Source organism: Bos indicus x Bos taurus, chromosome 5, assembly GCF_003369695.1.
Source record: "Bos indicus x Bos taurus breed Angus x Brahman F1 hybrid chromosome 5, Bos_hybrid_MaternalHap_v2.0, whole genome shotgun sequence".
In the NCBI taxonomy this organism is placed as follows: domain Eukaryota; kingdom Metazoa; phylum Chordata; class Mammalia; order Artiodactyla; family Bovidae; genus Bos; species Bos indicus x Bos taurus.
Window position 1 is genome coordinate 91,112,849 of NC_040080.1, and position 20,095 is coordinate 91,132,943.

Below are 20,095 nucleotides of genomic sequence, written 5' to 3' on the forward strand. Positions count from 1 at the left end.
TGAGGTGGCCAAAGTACTGGAGTTTCAGCTTTAGCATCATTCCTTCCAGAGAAATCCCAGGGCTGATCTCCTTCAGAATGGACTGGTTGGATCTCCTTGCAGTCCAAGGGACTCTCAAGAGTCTTCTCCAACACCACAGTTCAAAAGCATCAATTCTTCGGCGCTCAGCTTTCTTCATAGTCCAACTCTCACATCCATACATGACCACTGGAAAAACTATACCCTTGACTAGATGGACCTTTGTTGGTACTTTTATAGGACTATGCTTTCCTATGATATATGACATTTTGATTCTTTAAGTAATGTTGGGACATAAGATGAGTATTACACTTTCCCCAATTTTGATAAGACACATTTAGGCTGGATAATTTACCTAATCGAAAAGCTAAAGTAAGGGCAGTTGGGGACGTCCCTGGTAGTTTAGTGGTTAACTTTGTGTTTCCAATGCAGGAGATTTGGGTTCCCTGGTTGGGAGAACTGAGATCCCACAAGCCACAAGGCGCTCTGCCAAAAACAAATAAACCTCGGGCAGTTAACTGTTGTAGGTTTTAATAGGTAGTGTTTTTCTGAATGAATGACAATGGATAAATATTAGTGAGTTATTAGGAGAGTCTGGCACAGAGTAACTCTTGAGCTTTAAATCACATTATCCAGCCCTAATTTAATGTGATAACTAAATCACATTATCCGGCCCTAAAGGTCAAATGGGGAAGGGCCCTATCAACTCAATCAAGTTGCCTACATGGAGATCTCAAGCTAGGAAAATTTTAGAAAAATTATGGAACTTTTTGTCAAGAGCAAATTAAAAGGTCTATCATTTATTATCTCCAGAAAGCAAAGAACATTTTGCAAGGAAATGGATAAAGTTCAGGATGTATCAGAATAATACACCATCCCTTCTCCAGAAAGGTAGACACTCATTTTAAAAAGTTAAAAAAGCTTTTTGTAATGTATCAGAACCACGGTGTCACTGTATTATTATTATTTTTTTGGCCGGGTTGTGCGGCTTGCGCGATCTTAGGTCCCAGACCAGAGATGGAACCTTGCTTCCCCTGCAGTGGAAGCGCGTGATGCTAACCATTGCACCGCCAGGAAATTTACTGTAACTTTTCTCTAGTTTAAGTGGGCTAAATCTGTGCTTCAGCGACACTCTAACACACCCTACCGACACCTTGTGGGCTTTTAATCCTTTCATGTGTGATTAAAGATACAACTCTTAACGCAGTTTTATGGGATTAACATTAGTTTGGGTGGTAAGAAAAACTGAGGACAAGCCTTCAGGCTTCAAGTCACTCTGTCTACAACAGGCGGCAGGTCAGACGTGGGTCAAAGCCGGGACGACAGCTCTGGGCCGCACCAAGTAGGAGCTGAGCTGAGACTGACGCCACGAACCGAAGAAAACTGCCTCAGGCCGAGCGGCCTCTTGAGCCCCCGAGCGGGTGCTGGCCTCTGAAAACAGACGTCTGGGAGTAGTGAAGACAGAGCCCCTGAAGCTGAAAGGAACTGCAGGTAACGCCACGCCCAACTCTCGCCAGAATAACACCTTCGCGACACGAACTCGCCATCCCGGGATACCCCGGCACAAGATGGCGGCGCGTCACGTGCGCAACGTGGTGACGTAGGACGGCGCCCTCACGGAAGGACCGCCCTAACCTCACCCCCCACGCTCTGTTACTCAGTTTTACCCCCCTTCACTCCCCCGCCCCCGGCCTGGTGTAGATCATGCCGCCAGTGGCGGCCCTGACTGCCGAGGAAACGGTAGCTTAGGACAGTTGGCTGTTAAGTGACACTGATTCTCCCCGCCCCGCCTGACCCCTAAGAAAGAGGCGCGTCCCCCGCCGCGTGAGGGGGTGGGGAAGTGGGTAGTGAATTCGGATCCACCTGGGAGGGGGGAGTGGAAGTTCCCCGCCCCGGACAGCGGCAAGGCAGCAGCCACAGGTAAGCAGGGGGCGGGGGAGGCGGGTGGGGACGTGCTCCGTGTCCTCGGGCAAGAGGAGGGCGCGGGGACACGGCCCCCGCGGGCACGCCGAGGCGGGTCGCGCGTCTGGTGGGGGTCGCGCGGGGCGGCTGCGGTGGGGGAGGGGTGCGGAGGGCGCCTGGCGGAAGGGGGAGGGGCTGCTCGCTCTCCCCCGGCGGGGCGCGCTTCCGGTTCTCGTTGCCTGGCCTGCTGCACCCCTTTAGTCGGCAGTGTTTTCCTCCCTCCCTCCCGCCTGCTGTCGCCCAATGAAAATTAAAACGAAGACCTCCCGCCGCGGGGCGGTTTTCGCCTCTGAAGCCGCCTCCGCGGCCCAAGGCGAGAGCCCTCTGTCGAAGGTCTCGGGGTTGGGACGGGAGCCGTGGGGAGGGCAGCATGGCCTTGGCCTCCGCGCGTCGTCCGCCGAGCGCCGCCAGAGACCGGTTATCTTCGCCGAAGACCGTAGAGCGTGCCCGGCGCCCTCGGGGTGCGGGGCCCGGACCGCTCGCTGTTGGAGCAGAGCCATCCCTTACCATCCGGGAGCTTCCAGTCGAGTGGGGAGACATACGGTAGAATAATCATACACGAAGCAGTCATGGGAAGGTAGTGTGGAGTGACAGAACTCGTCTGTTTACCAACTGGACAGACATTCAAACCGAGAAAACGTTCTCTTCTATTTCCGCCTGTGTCACAAAACTAAGCATGGTATTTCAGAGCGTCCACTTCGCCGTGGAGCATCCCGCTTGGTCTCTACTTTTATTGTAGATGTCAATGACTAGTTGTTTTGTCAACTTTTGAGGTGTAATGGGCTAATAATAGTCATCCGGATCCTTTCCGTTTCTGAGGCTTAATTCAGCATAAATTTGGCAAGCATCTTCGCCAAACTGGCCTCTTTTGTGATGTTTGTTTTATCATAGCAAAGTATATTTGCTTATGTTTGCAAAAATCATTTTATCCCGAAAATTTCATTATGAACAGATGTATACCTTTTTATTTAAATGCTGTTTTTACTATAGACTGTATAATATGCAGTTTTTCTCTGTCTCAATTAGAATCAGTGCGGTGTTCTTAAAGCCGAATATGTGCTATTGAATTTGCGGTTAACTTTTAAGATTTGTCTGATACGTTTGTGCAGTCCTGCTATATCACCAGTAGGTGGTAGTGCCTTCAAAATGTTTTTTTCCCTTCACATGTCATCCCATTTATTTATATTGATACTACTGAATTTTCAGCTCTTAAAATAGGGTGTTCTCTTGTGCCTGAATTTTCCTGTTTCTAAAGCTGGGTTGAAGTAATTTTCTGAAGATATCTTGTTTGATAAGGTATTTGAAGATATCATTGTTTCCATCAGTTTTATGTAGGTAAACCCAACTAAACACGTTTTATTGCATAGTAGTAAGTGCAAGGTATTATTTTGGGAGTAGGATGTGGTCTTTGACTCCCTAGAGCTTGCCTTCTGGTAGGGAGACAGAAAACAGGTCATTTCAATTCTGTGATGAGTGCCATGAAAGGTAGAGGAAACTTGTACCATGGGGATACAGCCAAAGCTTCTAGACTTCATCTAGACCAGTCTAAGGGAGGCAGGAAAGTTTCCCTGTAAGACTAACTCATAGGAATAGGTCACATGAGGAGGGATAGTGTTTCTGGCAGAGGAAACAGCATACATAAAAGCTGGAAGGTGAGAGAAAGCATCGCAGGCACATTGGAAGATCTGAAACAAAATAAGTATGACTAATAGCAATTTTGAGGGGATATCATGAGTTGAGTTGTGGAAATGTTTAGCAATACACTTCTTGTCCTCAGACTTGTCCATCATCTACAGGTGGAGAAACTTAAGACCCGCTTCATAATACTGTATTTGTTGATGTTTACTGTTTTACCACATACCTGATGGTCTCTGCTGGACACAGACCATACATTCACGAGATAGAGGCCCTGTTCTTAGGCACCTTGAGACTGAGGGAAACAGACATGTCAGTAAACAGAGTTTAGAAAGTTAAGTAACCTCATTATAAATAACAAGGTACAGTGGAACAAGGAAGGAAGGACCCAGAGCAGTTGGGTTTGGGATGAAACTTAAGTTTGCCAGGTGGATAAGTTGGGGAGGTGAAGGTATTCCTGGAAGAGGGGCAGTGTAGAATGAAAGAACATGGATTTTGGGTTAAAAGAGTTTGGCTTCAGATCTTAAATTCACATCTTAGGTGAGATCCATAGAAGCAATTTCTTTGAACCTCCATTTCCGTTCAGTTGAGTTCTGTAGGACAATTGTGTCCAACAGTTCGCGACCCCATGAACTGCAGCATGCCAGGCTTCCCTGTCCATCACGAACTCCTTGAGTCCACCCAAAGCCATGTCCATCGAGTTGGTGATGCCATCCAACCATCTCATCCTCTGTCATCCCCTTCTCCTCCTGCCCTCAAATGTTTCCCAGCATCAGGGTCTTTTCCAATGAGTCAGCTCTTCGCATCAGGTGGCCAAAGTATTGGAGCTTGAGCTTCAACATCAGTCCTTCCAATGAACACCCAGGACTGATCTCCTTTAGGATGGACTGGTTGGATCTCCTTGCAGTCCAAGGGACTCTCAAGTCTTCTCCAACACCACAGTTCAAAAGCATCAATTCTTAGGCACTCAGCTTTATTTATAGTCCAACTCTCACGTCCCTACATGACCGCTGGAAAAACCATAGCCTTGACTAGACGGACGTTTGTTGACAAAGTAATGTCTCTGCTTTTGAATATACTGTCTAGGTTGGTCATAACTTTCCTTACAAAGAGTAAGAGTCTTTTAATTTCATGACTGCAGTCACCATCTGCAGTGATTTTGGAGCCCAGAAAAATAAAGTCAGCCACTGTTTCCCCATCTATTTCCCACGAAGTGATGGGACCGGATGCCATGATCTTTGTTTCCTGAATGTTGAGCTTTAAGCCAACTTTTTCACTCCTCTTTCACTTTCATCAAGAGGCTCTTTAGTTCTTCTTCACTTTCTACCATAAGGGTGGTGTCATCTGCCTATCTGAGGTTATTGATATTTCTCCCGGCAATCCTTGATTCCAGCTTGTGCTTCCTCCAACCCAGCGTTTCTCATGATGTACTCTGCATATAAGTTAGATAAGCAGGGTGACAATATACAGCCTTGATGTACTCCTTTTCCTATTTGGAACCAGTCTGTTGTTCCATGTCCAGTTTTAACTCTTGCTTCCTGACCTGCATATAGGTTTCTCAAGAGGCAGGTCAGGTGGTCTGGTATTCCCGTCTCTTTCAGAATTTTCCATAGTCTGTTGTGATCCACACAGTCAAAGTGTGGCATAGTCAGTAAAGCAGAAATGGATGTTTTTCTGGAACTCTCTTGATTTTTCGATGATCCAGCAGATGTTGGCAATTTGATCTCTGGTTCCTCTGCCTTTTCTAAAACCAGCTTGAACATCTGGAAGTTGACAGTTCATGTACTGCTGAAGCCTGGCTTGGAGAATTTTAAGTATTTACTAGCGTGTGAGTTGAGTACAGTTGTGCAGTAGTTTGAACATTCTTTGGCATTGCCTTTCTTTGGGATTGGAATGAAAACTGACCTTTTCCAGTCCTGTGGCCACTCTGAGTTTTCCAAATTTGCTGACATATTGAGTGCAGGACTTTCACATCATCGTCTTTCAGGGTTTGAAATAGCTCCACTGGAATTCCATCACCTCCACTAGCTTTGCTTGTAGTGATGCTTCCTAAGGCCCACTTGACTTCACAGTCCAGGATGTTTGGCTCTGGGTGAGTGATCACACCATCATGATTATTTGGGTCATATGATAGTCTTATTCCTAGTTTTTCAAGAAATCTCCATACCGTTCTCCTTAGTGGCTGTATCAGTTTACATTCCAGCAGTGCAAGAGGGTTCCCTTTTCTCCACACCCTCTCCAGAATTTATTGTTTGTATATTTTTTGATGATGGCCATTCTGACTGGTGTGAAGTGATAGCTCATTGTAGTTTTGACTTGCATTTCTCTAATAATCAGAGATGTTGAGCATTTTTTCATGTGCTTATTAGCCATTTGTGTGTCCTCTTTGGAGAAATGTCTGTTTAGGTCTTCTGACCATTTTTTAATTGGGTTGTTTGCTTTTCTGATATTGAGCTGCTTGTATATTTTGGAGTTGAATCTTTTGTCAGTTGCTTCATTTGGTGGCTCAGAGGTTAAAGCGTCTGCTTCCAATGCGGGAGACCTGGGTTCAATACCTGGGTCTGGAAGATACCCTGGGGAAGGAAATGGTAACCCACTCCAGTATTCTTGCCTGGAGAATCCCATGGACGGAGGAGCCTGGTAGGGTACAGCCCATGGGGTCGCAAAGAGTTGGACATGACTGAGCAACTTCACTTCACTCTCCTATTCTGAGGGTTGCCTTTTAATGTTGTTTATGGTTTCCTTTGCTGTGCAAAAGCTTTTAAGTTTAATTAGGTCCCATTTGTTTATTTTTGTTTTTATTTCCATTACTCTAGGAGGTGGTTCATAGAAAACCTTTTTATGATTTATGTCAGAGGGTGTTGTGCCTATGTTTTTCTCCAAAGTTTTATAGTTTCTGGTCTTACATTTAGGTCTTTAATCCATTTTGAGTTTATCTTTGTGTTGGTGTTAGGAAGTGTTCTAATTCCAGTCTTTTACATGTAGCTGTCCAGTTTTCCTAGCACTGCTTATTGAAGAGACTATCTTTTCTTCATTGTATATTCTTGCCTCCTTTGCCAAAGATAAGGTGCCCATAGGTGCATGGGTTTATCTCTGGGCCTTCTTTGTTCTTCCATTGGTCTGTGTTTCTGTTTTTGTGCCAGTACCATACTTTCTTGATGATGGTAGCTTTGTCGTATAGTCTGAAGTCAAGAAGGTTGATTCCTCTAGCTCCGTTATTCTTTCTCAAGATTGCTTTGGCTATTCGGGAACTTTTGTGTTTACCTATGAATTGTGAAATTTTTTGTTGCAGCTCTGTGAAAAATGCCATTGGTAATTTGGTAGAGACTGCATTGAATCTGTTGATTTCTTTTGGTAATAGAGGCATTTTCACAGTGTTGACTCCTCATCCCCAGGAACATGGTATATCTCTCCATGGTTTGTGTTGGCTTTGATTTCTTTCATCAGTGTCTTAACAGCTTTCTGTATACAGCTCTTTTGTCTTCTTAGGTAAGTTTATTCTTAACTATTTTATTCTCTTTGTTTTCTGCTCTATATTCTTGTGTTTTCTGAAATGGCATGTTTAAAAAGGCATTTTCAGTAGCAGTAATATGTAGAAAGTATAAAATTCCATCTTTGATGCTATCTCTATGTTTAATCTGTGGGATTACTACTTCTCTTAGTGTAGATTAAAAATCACTGCACTCTTCCTAAAGAAGAGTCCATATGTAGCTTCAAAAGCAGTTCCAGAAACAACAGGGAAGCACCAGATGAACTTGTCAGAATTTTGAAGTAATCATAATAAAGTCAAATTGGAATAGTATTTGTATTAACATGATAGAAAAAGTTTATATGAAGAAATAATACAGGGTAATAGGGACAACACTAAGATCTGATGAGTGGACAAATAATATAAACAGAGCTCACGCAATTAATGGAGAATTTTAAAAATGTATGACAGTGTACCATTTTCCATCTATTGTGTTGTAATGACTTTAAAAAATTCCCATTGCTTTCTCATGTGCTTCTAGTGGACTACAGTTCTTTCAGAAAGCTTTAAATATTCATACTGCTTAACCAAGTAATTCTCCTTTTTAGAATATATCTTGTAGAAACGATTTTGTTATGTTTATTTTAATTTTTTAATCAATTGGGCTGCATGACTTGTGGGATCTTAGTTCCCTGACCAGGTATTGAACCTGGGCCCCAGCATTGAAAGTGCCAAATCCTAAACACAGGACCATCAGGGAATTCTCTCTCTTTAAAAATTCTTTGAATTATGGAAAAATACACATAAAATAAGATGTATCATCATAAGTATTTTGAAGTATACAATTCAGTAGTGTTCAGTACATTACGTTGTTTTGCAGCCAATCTACAGAGCTTTTTCATACCATTAAACAACAACTCTCCATCTCTCCCTCCCATCCCTGTTAACCACCATTCTTTGTTTCTATGGGTTTGATTATTCCTAAGTAACTTAAATATGTGAAAACATTCAATATTTGTCTTTTGGGAACTGGTTTATTTCACTTAGCATTATGTCCTTAAAGTCCATTTATATTGTAGCATGTATCACAATTTCCTTCCTTTTTAAAGCCGAGTAATATACCATTGTGTACGTATATCACATTTTGTTTATTCATTCATCCATTGATGGACATTTTAGTTGCTTCTGCCTTTTGGCTACTGTATACAGGGCTGTATTCTGCCATGTACAGGGCTGTACAAATATCTCTGTAAGACCCTGCTTTCAATTCTTTGGATAGAGGCACAAATATGGGATTGCTGGATTATATAGTAATTCTGTCTTTAATTTTTTGAGTTACTACCATGTTCTTCCTAGTGATTGCACCATTCTACATTCCCAGCTACAGTGCACAAATGTTCAGTTTCCCCACATCCTTGCTAACCCTTATTTTCTGTTTTTTAATATTAGCCATCATAATGGATGTGAAGTGGTATCTTATTGTAGTTTTGATTTGTATTTCTCTAATACTTAATGAAATTGAGTATCTTTTCATTTTTTGCTGCCCAGCCTTTTCTCTTTTTATGTCTTTCAAAATGATTATAAAACCTTTAAATTCTGCCTAAAACTTCTGCTGCTGCTGCTGTTAAGTCGCTTCGGTCGTGTCCGACTCTGTTCAACCCCATAGATGGAAGCCACCAGGCTCCTCCATCTCTGGGATTCTCCAGGCAAGAACACTGGAGTGGGTTGCCATTTCCTTCCCCAATGCAGGAAAGTGAAAAGTGACAGTGAAGTTGCTCAGTCGTGCCCGACTCGTAGCGACCCCATGGACTGCAGCCTACCAGGCTCCTCCGTCCATGGGATTTTCCAGGCAAGAGTACTGGAGTGGGGTGCCATTGCCTTCTCGCCTAAAACTTCTACCAGTCTCTAAGTAGTTCTACTTGACATATTCCATCTCTCATAACCCACTTATTCTCATTCTTATCCAGCCTACATGTCCTGCAGTTGATTAGATCATCTAGATCTTTAGAAAGTCCTTAGGTATGATTTCATTCGTTTATTCTGTTCAACCTTTGCTCAATAAATTCTCTATATTAAACTGTGTATCCAATTAGAAACTGTTCCCTAGACTGCAGAAAAAAATGCTTGTGTCCCTGCATATCATACTTTTTAAAAAAACATTTACCTAATATTTAGTTTCAGCTGTACTGAGTCTCGTTACTGCATGTAGGCTTTCTCTGTTGCTGACGGGTGTGGGCGGGGGCGCTGCTCTTCGTTGTGGGCACAGGCTTCTTGCAGTGGCTTCTTGTTGCAGAGCAGAGCCCGGGATCAGTAGTGGTAGCACACGGGCCTAGTTGCTCCATGGCGTGTGCAGTCTTTCTAGACCGTGTCCGCTGCATTGGCAGGCGGATTCTTAATCACGGGACTTCCAGGGAAGTCCTGTCACACTTCTTGAGTGGGGTAGCATTTGAAAACGTAGTCATAATAATTTATGTTTGTATACCATTTATTAAATTTAAACATGATCATATGGGTCAAAACTCAAAAAAAATTAAAAGAATATGCAAGGAAAATCTTTATTCTCTTTCTATACCATAGCTACCAGTTGTCTTCCATGGAGGCAGCCAAGTTATATTCTATAGCACTTTTTATTTGCCATTTTAAAAGATTTTATCATTAGGTCACTGAACACCCAAGAGCAGAGGTATAGGAACATGAGTCTGGATAAACTGAACTAAGCCTTTAGTTTTGTTTTGTTTCTTCAAAACAAAAAAGCTCTGTTTTATTCTTCTGAAAAAGTATGCATGTTAAGAAGAGAAATGTCACAAGATTTCTTGAAAATGAAGTTAGCATCTTTTAACTGATTTTTTTTTTCTCCTTACAGTTGATTATGGAAGATTCTCACAAGAGTAACACTTCAGAGACAGCACCTCAATCTGGTTCCACAGTTCAGGCAGCTCATATTTCTCATATTGCTCAACAGGTAAGGCAGGAACCAGCCAAAATATTGAGCCAGTTAGCAGTGTTTGTTATTGCAGATGAATCTGTTGTTTCAAGTCAATAATTACTAACATTCAAAAAAATAAGCAATAGAGAAAAACTAAAATGTTGAAATGTATGGAAGGAAGGAATATTTACATATGTTGTCAAGATGATTCAGTTTTATTATCTTTTCTACAAAATATACTTAGTGTTGTTTTAATATGTATGTATTTCTCAGAACTTGAGATACTGATAAATTTCATGTGGTACATGATTGTTAAAATATTTTTGCTTAATGGAAAATAGGTATATTCATTTGATAATTTAAATTGATATACATGTACATTGCAGAACTGATGATTTTTTTGCTTTAATTTTTAAGTTAAAAAAAAATTTTTTTTGGCTGCATGGTAGGCAGGATCCTTAGTTCCCCGATCACGGGTTGAACCAGTGCCCTGTGCAGTGGAAGCACAGAATTTTAACCACTGGTCCGCCAGAGAAGTCCCGAGAATTAATGATATTTTAAAAATTAGTTTATTTATTTTTGATTGTGTTGGGTCTTCATTGCTGCATGGGCTTTTCTCTAGTTGTGGAGATTTAGTGACTACTTAGGTTGTGGTTGGAGAAGGCAATGGCCACCCACTCCAGTACTCTTGCCTGGAAAATCCCATGGACAAAGGAGCTTGGTGGGCTGCAGTCCATGGGGTTGCACAGAGTCGGACACGACTGAGCGACTTCACTTTCACTTTTCCCTTTCATGCGTTGGAGAAGGAAATGGCAACCCACTCCAGTCTTCTTGCCTGGAGAATCCCAGGGATGGCAGAGCCTGGTGGGCTGCCGTCTATGGGGTCGCACAGAGTCAGACACGACTGAAGCGACTTAGCAGCAGCAGTAGGTTGTGGTACATGAGCTTCTCATTGCAGTGGTTTCTCTTGTTGCAGAGCACAGGCTCTAGGGCGTGCAGGCTTCAGTTGGTACAGCTCATGGGCTCAGTAGTTGTAGCTGGTGGGCTCTAGAGCTCTGGCTTCAGTAATTGTGGTGCACAGGCTTAGTTGCCCCATGGCATATGGGATCTTCCCAGACCAGGGATTGAACCTGTGTCCTCTGCACTGGCACGCAGATTCTTATCCACTGTATTTTTAAAATTTCAGATTGTCTGATCCATGCATCTTTCTTCATATACCTCCACCAAAACAACATGTGGCATATATTTAATGTAGCAGCAGATAAAGAGAATTCAGGCATTTTCTATTAACTCAAACATTAAGGAGATAACACAGAAATGTAAAACAATGTCATTTCTCTCACTAACCTTGGGGGGAAATATTTAGTTTTATTAATTAAAATATTATGTTAATGTGTAGTGGATTTATGATTGTTATTTTAAAATGAACTATCAAATATTTTTAAAATATCATTTAAATCTTAAATGTAAGTATTAGATGAAAAGCTGACATAAATGAAAGTTCCCCAATAATTTTTCAGAGTATAAAACAGATGAAAAAGTGGGAAAACTAAGCATCTAAAGGATTAATCCTTCAGGCTTGATTTATTCTCTATTATTTGGCTATATCTGTGAAGAATAACAATATTGTCTCCATGTAGGGCTGGAAAAACAGTGATAGAGTTTTTCAGTTACCTTTCTGTTAGTAGAGCCTGTCACAGATGTTTTAATTCAGTTTACTTACTTACACATTTCAGTAATTTTGGTTAGATGTGAATGTTTTCCAAGTTTCCTTAAAAGCGCTTTTACAGAGATAGAATAAGTACACTTCTAGATCTTGAATAGTTTTATAGTGATTTTTAAAAATAATGACTTTGTATCCAAATTGTTGTTGCTTGCCTGCTTTATTAGACTCTAAATTCTGTGAGGAAAAAGTATCTAATACAGTAATTATTCAGTAATTCAGTATAAGGTGGGGATATAGCAGTGAACAAAGGTTTCAGTTCTCATGGAACATATATTCTAGTATTGGAGAGAATAAAACATATTAGTTGGTAATATGTGCTGTGAGGCTGATAGAGCAGGATAGGAGGGATCAGTTCAGTTCAGTCGGTCAGTCGTGTCCGACTCTTTGTGACCCCATGAATCGCAGCACACCAGGCCTCCCTGTCCATCACCAACTCTCGGAGTTCACTCAAACTCATGTCCATCGAGTCAGTGATGCCATCCAGTCATCTTATCCTCTGTCGTCCCCTTCTCCTCCTGCCCCCAGTCGCTCCCAGCATCAGGGTCTTTTCCAATGAGTCAACTCTTCACATGAGGTGGCCAAAGTACTGGAGTTTCAGCTTCAGCATCATTCCTTCCAAAGAACACCCAGGACTGATCTCCTTTAGAATGGACTGGTTGGATCTCCTTGCAGTCCAAGGGACTCTCAAAAGTCTTCTCCAACACCACAGTTCAAAAGCATCAATTCTTTGGCGCTCAGCTTTCTTCACAGTCCAACTCTCACATCCATACATGACCACTGGAAAAACCATAGCCTTGACTAGACGGACCTTTGTTGGCAAAGTAATGTCTCTGCTTTTGAATATGCTATCTAGGTTGATCGTAACTTTCCTTCCGAGGAGTAAGCATCTTTTAATTTCATGGCTGCAGTCACCATCTGCAGTGATTTTGGAGCCCAAAAAAATGAAGTCTGACACTGTTTCCACTGTTTCCCCATCTATTTCCCATGAAGTGATGGAACCAGATGCCATGATCTTCGTTTTCTGAATGTTGAGCTTTAAGCCAACTTTTTCACTCTCCTCTAAGGAGGGATAGGGGATTGTTAATGGGGATGGGGACTTGCCGTCTGATATAAGCTGGACAGAGAAGTCCTATGTGTGGAAATACCTCTTTAATTATATGGACCAACAACTGTGAACTCAGAGACTGAACTGCATTTGGCATGGTTAAGGGATAGCAGGGCAGCCACTGTGGTGGGAGAGGCAGGTGACACAGGCGAGGTGGAGAGGTTGGGTTGGGAGGGAAGAATGCCAGATAACGCAGGCCTTGCATACTACTATAAGATGTTTGCCTTTTAATCTCGGTAAGATGAGGAACTTTTGGAGTAGTGTAAGTAAAAATGTAATCTGACTGATATTTTAATAGGATCATTCTCTCTGCTCTGTGGAGTAGAAGTAGGAAAACCAGTTAGGAGGCTGTTAAAGACACTAAACGTGCATGAAAGACAGTTGTGGCTCAGACTAAGGTGAACGCGGTGGTGGTGAGATAAAGGTAGACTCTGGGTGTAATTTGATTGTAAAGCCAACAGTGTTTGCTTTGGGATTGGATGTGGGTTTAGAGGAAAAAGGAGTTAAGATTGACTCTACAGTTTTTGACTTGAATAACTGTAATAATGGAGTTGCCATTTATTGAGATGGACAATACTGGAACTTTTTCTTTGTTTTTGGGGGGATGTTGCAGGAATTTGGCTTTTGGGCATGTTGAGTTTATGGTACTATCTGTATTAGTTTTCTGTGTTGCAGAACAAATCACTACAAATACAGTGGCTTAAAACAACATGTATTGATTATCTCATAATTTCTGGAGGGTCAGGCACTTCTTAGTTGGGTTCTCTGCTTCAGAGTTTCACAAGCTTCATCAAGATGTTGGCTAGGGCTGCCTTTTTATCTGGAGACTAGGACAGAGAAGAATTCACTTCTAAGCTCACTCAGTTTGTTGGCAGCATTCATTTTGTTGCAGCTGTAGGACTGAGAACTTCTTTTTTGACAGGCGTCCACCTTCAGTTCTTAGAGATCATCTGCAGTTTGCAACTCACAGTATGGCAGCTTGCTTCTTTAAGTTCAGCAAGAGAATTAGAATGAGTCAGCTGGCAAGACAGGGCCTTATATAACATAATCAGGGGTGATACCCTATTCCTTTGCCATAAAATGTGACGTAATCACAGGAAATAACATTCCACCATCTTTGCCTTATTCTGATGGCTAGAATGCATTGGAGAAGGAAATGACAACCCACTCCAGTGTTCTTGCCTGGAGAATCCCAGGGACGGAGGGGCCTGGTGGGCTGCCGTCTATGGGGTCGCACAGAGTTGGACACGACTGAAGTGACTTAGCAGCAGAAGCAAGCTACAGATCCCTCTAACACCCACACAAAGGCATATACACCAGAATGTGGAGACCATGGGGGCCACCTTAGAATCTGTCTGGCAAATCATACAAGTAGACTTGTCCAGCAGGTAGTTGGATATATATGGTCTGGAGTCCAGAAGAGAGGTCCAGACTAGAAATACAAATTTAGAAGTTCTACATATATATATAGGTAATATTTGAACTCATGGAGTGATTTCTGGCTTCCTTTTAGGATGTAGAAAGCTGGAGAGCATATTGCTTCCACTGTGAAACAAGAATAAGCTATAGTATATAAAAAATCATGACTTCTCTCAATGCATTAGAAGTGGGATGTGGGCATGGCTCACCTGTAGCAGAGCACAGGAAGAAAGTAGGGCTTTACTACGGGGGAAAAAAGAATTTAGCTAAATTTCTAATGAATTGCCAAAGTCTAAATGTAGGCTAGCAAGGAATGACCCCTTGGGAGCTGCAAAACAAGGATAGGTAACACCCACTTTTAGGCTTTTCTCCAAGGACCTCCAAGAGTTGCTTATGAGAAAGATTAGGAAGCAAGGGATATAGAGAATACCTCTCTAGGTGGTACAGGCCTGCCTGGACCATTCATCCTTGTGGAAAAAAGCTTTAAGCAACCTGGGTAAGGGAATAAACCCAATTTTTCCATTATGGGTGGGAGAAGTGAAAAGAAAAAGAAAATCCATAAACCCTGAGGGAAGGGCAGAAAACTTTCCCAGGTTCAGATCATTAGTTTGCCTACTACTGGGAGAAAGCCTCACTTCCTGAGACTGACACTTGTTCAGTTGCTAGGTCATGTCTGACTCCGCAACCCCATGGACTGCAGCACACCAGAACCAGACATCCCTGTCCTTCACTATCTCCCGGAGCTTACTCAAATTCATGTCCATCACGTCGGTGATGCCATCCAACCATCTCATCCTCTGTCGTCCCCTTCTCCTCCTGCCCTCAGTCTTTCCCAACATCAGGGTCTTTTCCAATAAGTTGGCTCTTGGCATCAGGTGGCCAAAGAATTGGAGCTTCAGCATCAGTCCTTCCATTGAATATTCAGAATTTCCTTTAGGATTGACTCCTTTAGTTTGATCTCATTGGTGTCTAGGGGACTCTCAAGATCTTCTCCAGCATCACAATTCAAAAGCATCAATTCTTTGACGCTCAGCCTTCTTTCTGGTCCAGCTTTCATATCTATATGAGACTACTGGAAAAACCACAGCTTTGACTATATGGACCTTTGTCTGCAGTGTGATGTCTGGTTTTTAATACACCGTCTAGGTTTGTGATAGCTTTTTTTCCAAGGAGCAAGCGTCTTAATGGCTGCAGTCACTGTCCACAGTGATTTTTGGAGCCCAAGAAAATAAAATTTGTCACTGTTTCCACTTTTTCCTCCATCTGTTCGCTATGCAGTGATGGGACTGAATGCCTTGATCTTAGTTTTTTGAATGTTGAGTTTGAAGGCAGCCTTTTCACTTTCTCAATTTCATCAAGAGGCTCTTTAGTTCCTCTTTGCTTTCTGCCATTAGAGTGGTATCATCTGCATATCTGAGGTTTTTGATATTTCTCCTGGCAGTCTTGATTCCACCTTGTGATGTGTCCAGCCTGGCATTTCGAATGATGTATTCTGCATATAAGTTAAATAAGCAGGGTGACAAGTATACAGCCTTCACGTACTCCTTTTCCAATTTTGAACAGGTCAGTTGAGACTAGGCCAGGATAACAGAGAACTTCCCCATCTGCCCCCATTCCTCCAAGCACGTAAAGCAACAGCAGTCTATCCCCTACCCTTGGGGAGTGCTAAGAGTTTAGAGAGACACTGGGTCAGGTGTACAGAGAAAGCCTAAAGCTGAGGGTGGAGCAAGAACATTGAGAAAAACCCTCTGGCAAACCAGACCCTACCCTAAGCAGGTCACAGCAGAGGAATTTGGAGCTGGTAGTGCACTTAAAGGGAAGCCAGTGTCTCAGAGGTAAAGAATCCGCCTGCAGTGCAGGAGCCACAAGAGATGCCGGTGATCCCTGGGTCTGGAAGATTGCTTGGAGATGGAAATGGCAACCCACTCCAGTATTCTTGTGTGGAAAATCCTGTGGACAGGAGCCTAGTGGGCTACAGTCCAGAGGGTCTCAAAGAGTCGGACAGGACTGAGCGACTAAACACAGAAAGTGTACTTAAGGTAATCATAACAGAACCCAAGCTCCTGAATGGGGGTTTCAACTCCTGAATGGATTGACTCATCCCCCCCCCCACCATCACCTCCACTAAAAGCTTAGTAAAAGGGTGCCTATTTTTAGGCATAAATACTGTTTCCTCAGTCTCTACTCTCCTTACACATGATGTCCTTACACATGAAGCACATACAAAAAAGCAGGGGGAAAAAAAAAATCACCCACTGTCAGAAGTAAAAATGATCAGTAGACTCAGGGTGACTCAGTTGTTAGAAATATCAGATAGTGAATTTAAAATAACAATAATATATTAGAGGTTCTAGTAGAAAAGGTGGAGAACATGTATGAACACGAGGTAAATTTCAGCAGAGGAATAGAAACTATGCAAGAGTCAAATGGAAATGCTAGAAATAACAATTGTGAAACAGAAGAAGTATGTGTTAGGGTTTATTCATGCGCCTGACACAACTGAGCAAAGAATCCATAAACTGAGGATAGACCAACAGAATTTTTCCAGAGAGGAAACAGAGCAAAGGGAAAAGGAAAACAGAGCACCTGAGGTCCATGCCGCAGTATCTCGAGGTTACTGGGCTTGAGTGTAGTCAGAGATGAAATCAATGGATTTGATTCTGGGACTCCCAACATTTGGGGTTTGGGGAGATTGAAATGGGATGGCCAAAGTGGGGGGGAAAAATTAAGAGACATTAGGATTTTGGAAATTAAGAATGAGGTGATGGTCAGCTATGTAAGTTGCTGCTGGTAGGTCAGATGAGGAGTAACAGTAACTATTAATATAGTTGATTTTCACTTTTCAAGGATTCTGTATTTGCAAATTTACCTACTTAGTAAAATTTGTTTGTAAGCCCCAAATCAGTATGTACTTTTATGGTCATTAGTGGACATGTGTGTTGTAGTGAACAATATGAGTCACTTTCTCAGTTGAGGCTGAATAATGGCAGTATTTTGTCTTACATTAGCTCTCATACTATAAACTGTTCTCTGTGTGGTCTAGTTATTGCCGTGTTTTTCACATTACTGCGCTTTTTGTTGGTGATTTTGCTGTTTAAAATGGGTTCTAAGCCTAGACCTTAAGTGTTAGGTGCAAGAAGGTTGTGATGTACCTTGTGTAGAAAATAAATGTGTTCGATAAGTTTCATTCAGGTATGATTTGTAGTGCTGTTGACTGTAAGTTCGGTGTTAATGAATACTGTGTTCCAGACTGCTACAGTAAAGCTGATATTGCAATAAAGCCCAAGTCACACAAAGTTTTTGGTGTCCCAGCACATTTAAAAGTTATGTTTATAATGTATTGTAGTCTGTTAAAATGTGCCTTAGCATTCTGTTTAAATAGAGAACATACTTTAATTAAAAAAATACTTCATTGTGGGAATTCCTTGGTGGTCCAGTGCTTAGGTAGGTTAAGTAGGTAGATTGGGGATGAGCTATTCTGAAATTTTTCTTTTGATACATTGTTTTTCAGTCAAATAAAACATTTTGAGAACATAGGTAGACTAGGGATATGCAGTAGGATTGTTGGAAAGCATTAACAGTCCACTTGAGGCTAGTGATCATGAACTTAAAGTGAGACCATTAAGTTCAGTATGTTTTTTTTCTCCAGTTGGATTCAGATACTTACTTGTGTACCAGTTACAGGCATAGAGGATGTGAGTTAGCAGGTTGCTGTTTAGTCCAGAGACTACAGCAAAGCAAGAAAAGACAAGGACATTGAAGGTGTATGTGACACAGGGGTAATAATGCTGGACCTTGAAGTTGAAGCTGTGTAAGGAAGAAGTGGGTACTTGATGGAGTCGAAAGCAGGGAAAAGATGCAATGGATTATAGGTTTCTGTGGAGTCCAAGGATTGTCGAGATTCCAAGTCGTAGAGTTAATGAAGGCAGAAAGCGAAGAAGAATTAAAGAGCCTCTTGATGAAAGTGGAAGAGGAGAGTGAAAAAGTTGGCTTAAAGATCAACATTCAGAAAACTTAAGATCATGGCATCTGGTCCCATCACTTCATGGCAAATAGGTGGGGAAACGATGGAAACAGTGAGAGACTGTATTTTTGGGGGCTCCAAAATCACTGCAGATGGTGACTGCAGCCATGAAATTAAAAGACGCTTGCTCCTTGGAAGAAAAGTTATAACCAACCTAGCCAGCGTATTAAAAAGCAGAGACATTATTCTAAACATGTTTTAACACCTTCAAACCTCTTATCAACCTATTGTGGTTTTATAATCCCCATTTTAGAGGTTCTTACAACTATTAAGGCTAGAGATATAATTTGAATTCCAGCAGTTTGACTTCCCACACAGCTTGGGTTTCCTGGGTAGCAGACAGGACATTAGCAGGCAGGAAGTTTATTAGGAAGACTTTTGGGATTACCACCTGTGGAAGGGAAAGAAAGAAGTAGAAGGAAGCAGGATTGGGCAGAGGGAAAAGTTGGACTTTGATTCAGTCTCACTGAGGACCTCAGTGGGGATCTTTGAAGCTCAGATTGCTCTTCAGAATTGGGGTAAGGAACCAGCCAGGCCTTTTTATTCCTGCATGTACCACCAAGCATTGTGTCGTGACTGATCTGGGAAGGGGTATGTGTGACCTCAGGCAAGGTGACTCTAATCAGCCAGGGCTTTTCCAAAGGGGGCTGACCCCTGTCAGTAGCTGTCCTCCAGTAGCTGGGGAGTAAGGCTTTTACTGGAGAAAGGGATCGGCTGTTGTATCATGGTGTCTGTTACAACTGCAGACTTTATAATCACCACAGTTGTTTGTTGGCTCCAGGCAATGGATGAGGATAAATGAGGCTAATTTAAGAAATTCCAAATAAGCTTGGCTCCAGAACATTTTTAAAACTGATTGATTTTCATTCCATTCATATTTTTGACATGAGAACTTGACCCAAGGAGGGATAAGCTAAGAGTGTGTGTGTACGTGTGCACAGCAGTGTTTTTGGTAATCCTTTCTTACCTGGAGGTTCTCTGTCTAATGTCTTGGATGTTCTCAGTCATCTGGATTTTACTTTTCAGGAAAGAAAGAACTCTTCTATAGAGAGTTAGAAATCTAAGTTTACTTAGGTGTTTCCAGTATGGATGGTATGGGAACTAGAAGGGTAACTTTCCTTTTTCATTTGCTTAAATAGGGTCTTTCACAGAGCTGAAAGTTTTAAATTTTGATTAGTTTCAGTTTATAAATTTTTCCTTTTATGGACTGTGCTGACTCTAAGAACTCTTTGCTTAGTCCTAAATTTCAAAGACTTTCCCCCCATTTTCTCCTAAAGTTTTATAGTATTATATTTCACATTTAAGTCCATGATTCATTTTAAGATAATTTTTGTGTAGATTTGAGGGTTTTGTTTTCTGCTCGCCTGTGTGTGTACATTGCTATAGCACTGTTTGTTGAAGAGAGTCCCCTCCTCCACTGAATTGCTTTTGCCCTTTTATCCAAAATCGTTCGGGGATATTTGTCTGTTTCCAAGTTCTCTGCTGCGCTCCTTCCGCTGATCTGTGTGTCTGTCCCTGCCTCGGTGCCGCGCTGTCTTGTGTACCGTGTGTAGTGAGCCTTAACATTGAGAAGATGACTCCTCCCATTTCATTCTTTTTCAAAATTGTTTTGGCTATTTTAGGTCCTTTTCCTTACAGATTTTAGGAGAAGCTTGTCTGTGTCTGAACATGTAGATCAGTTGGGGAGAACTGACGTCTTATTCCCATATCTGTTTTGTTAGTCTTACAGCTAAGTATTTTATTTTCCTTAGAGCAGTTATAAATAGTATTGCATATTTTCTTTAGAGCTGGTGTAGGTGATATTGTATTAA

General features: G+C 42.0%; 1 protein-coding gene and 1 non-coding gene across 6 annotated transcripts in view; one reads left to right on the top strand and one right to left on the bottom strand.

Annotated features, from left to right (window-relative positions):
- The first annotated feature begins 1,663 nt into the window (after positions 1–1,663).
- Positions 1,664–20,095, top strand: part of ATF1 (activating transcription factor 1) — a 64,350-nt gene continuing 45,918 nt past the window's right edge. Inside the window, exons 1-2 of one of the 5 annotated variants that reach the window (XM_027542844.1) lie at positions 1,664–1,938; positions 9,948–10,046. In XM_027542844.1, coding sequence (XP_027398645.1) covers positions 9,954–10,046 — 93 coding nt within the window. In that variant the 5' untranslated portion in view covers positions 1,664–1,938; positions 9,948–9,953. Of the gene's footprint in view, positions 1,939–2,178; positions 2,558–9,947; positions 10,047–20,095 lie in introns of those variants that run through there. The other 4 variants (XM_027542846.1, XM_027542842.1, XM_027542843.1 and 1 more) reach the window with 4 other exon arrangements.
- On the bottom strand, positions 7,773–7,844 carry TRNAE-UUC. The gene has a single exon. It is a non-coding gene; the product is annotated as a tRNA-Glu (tRNA).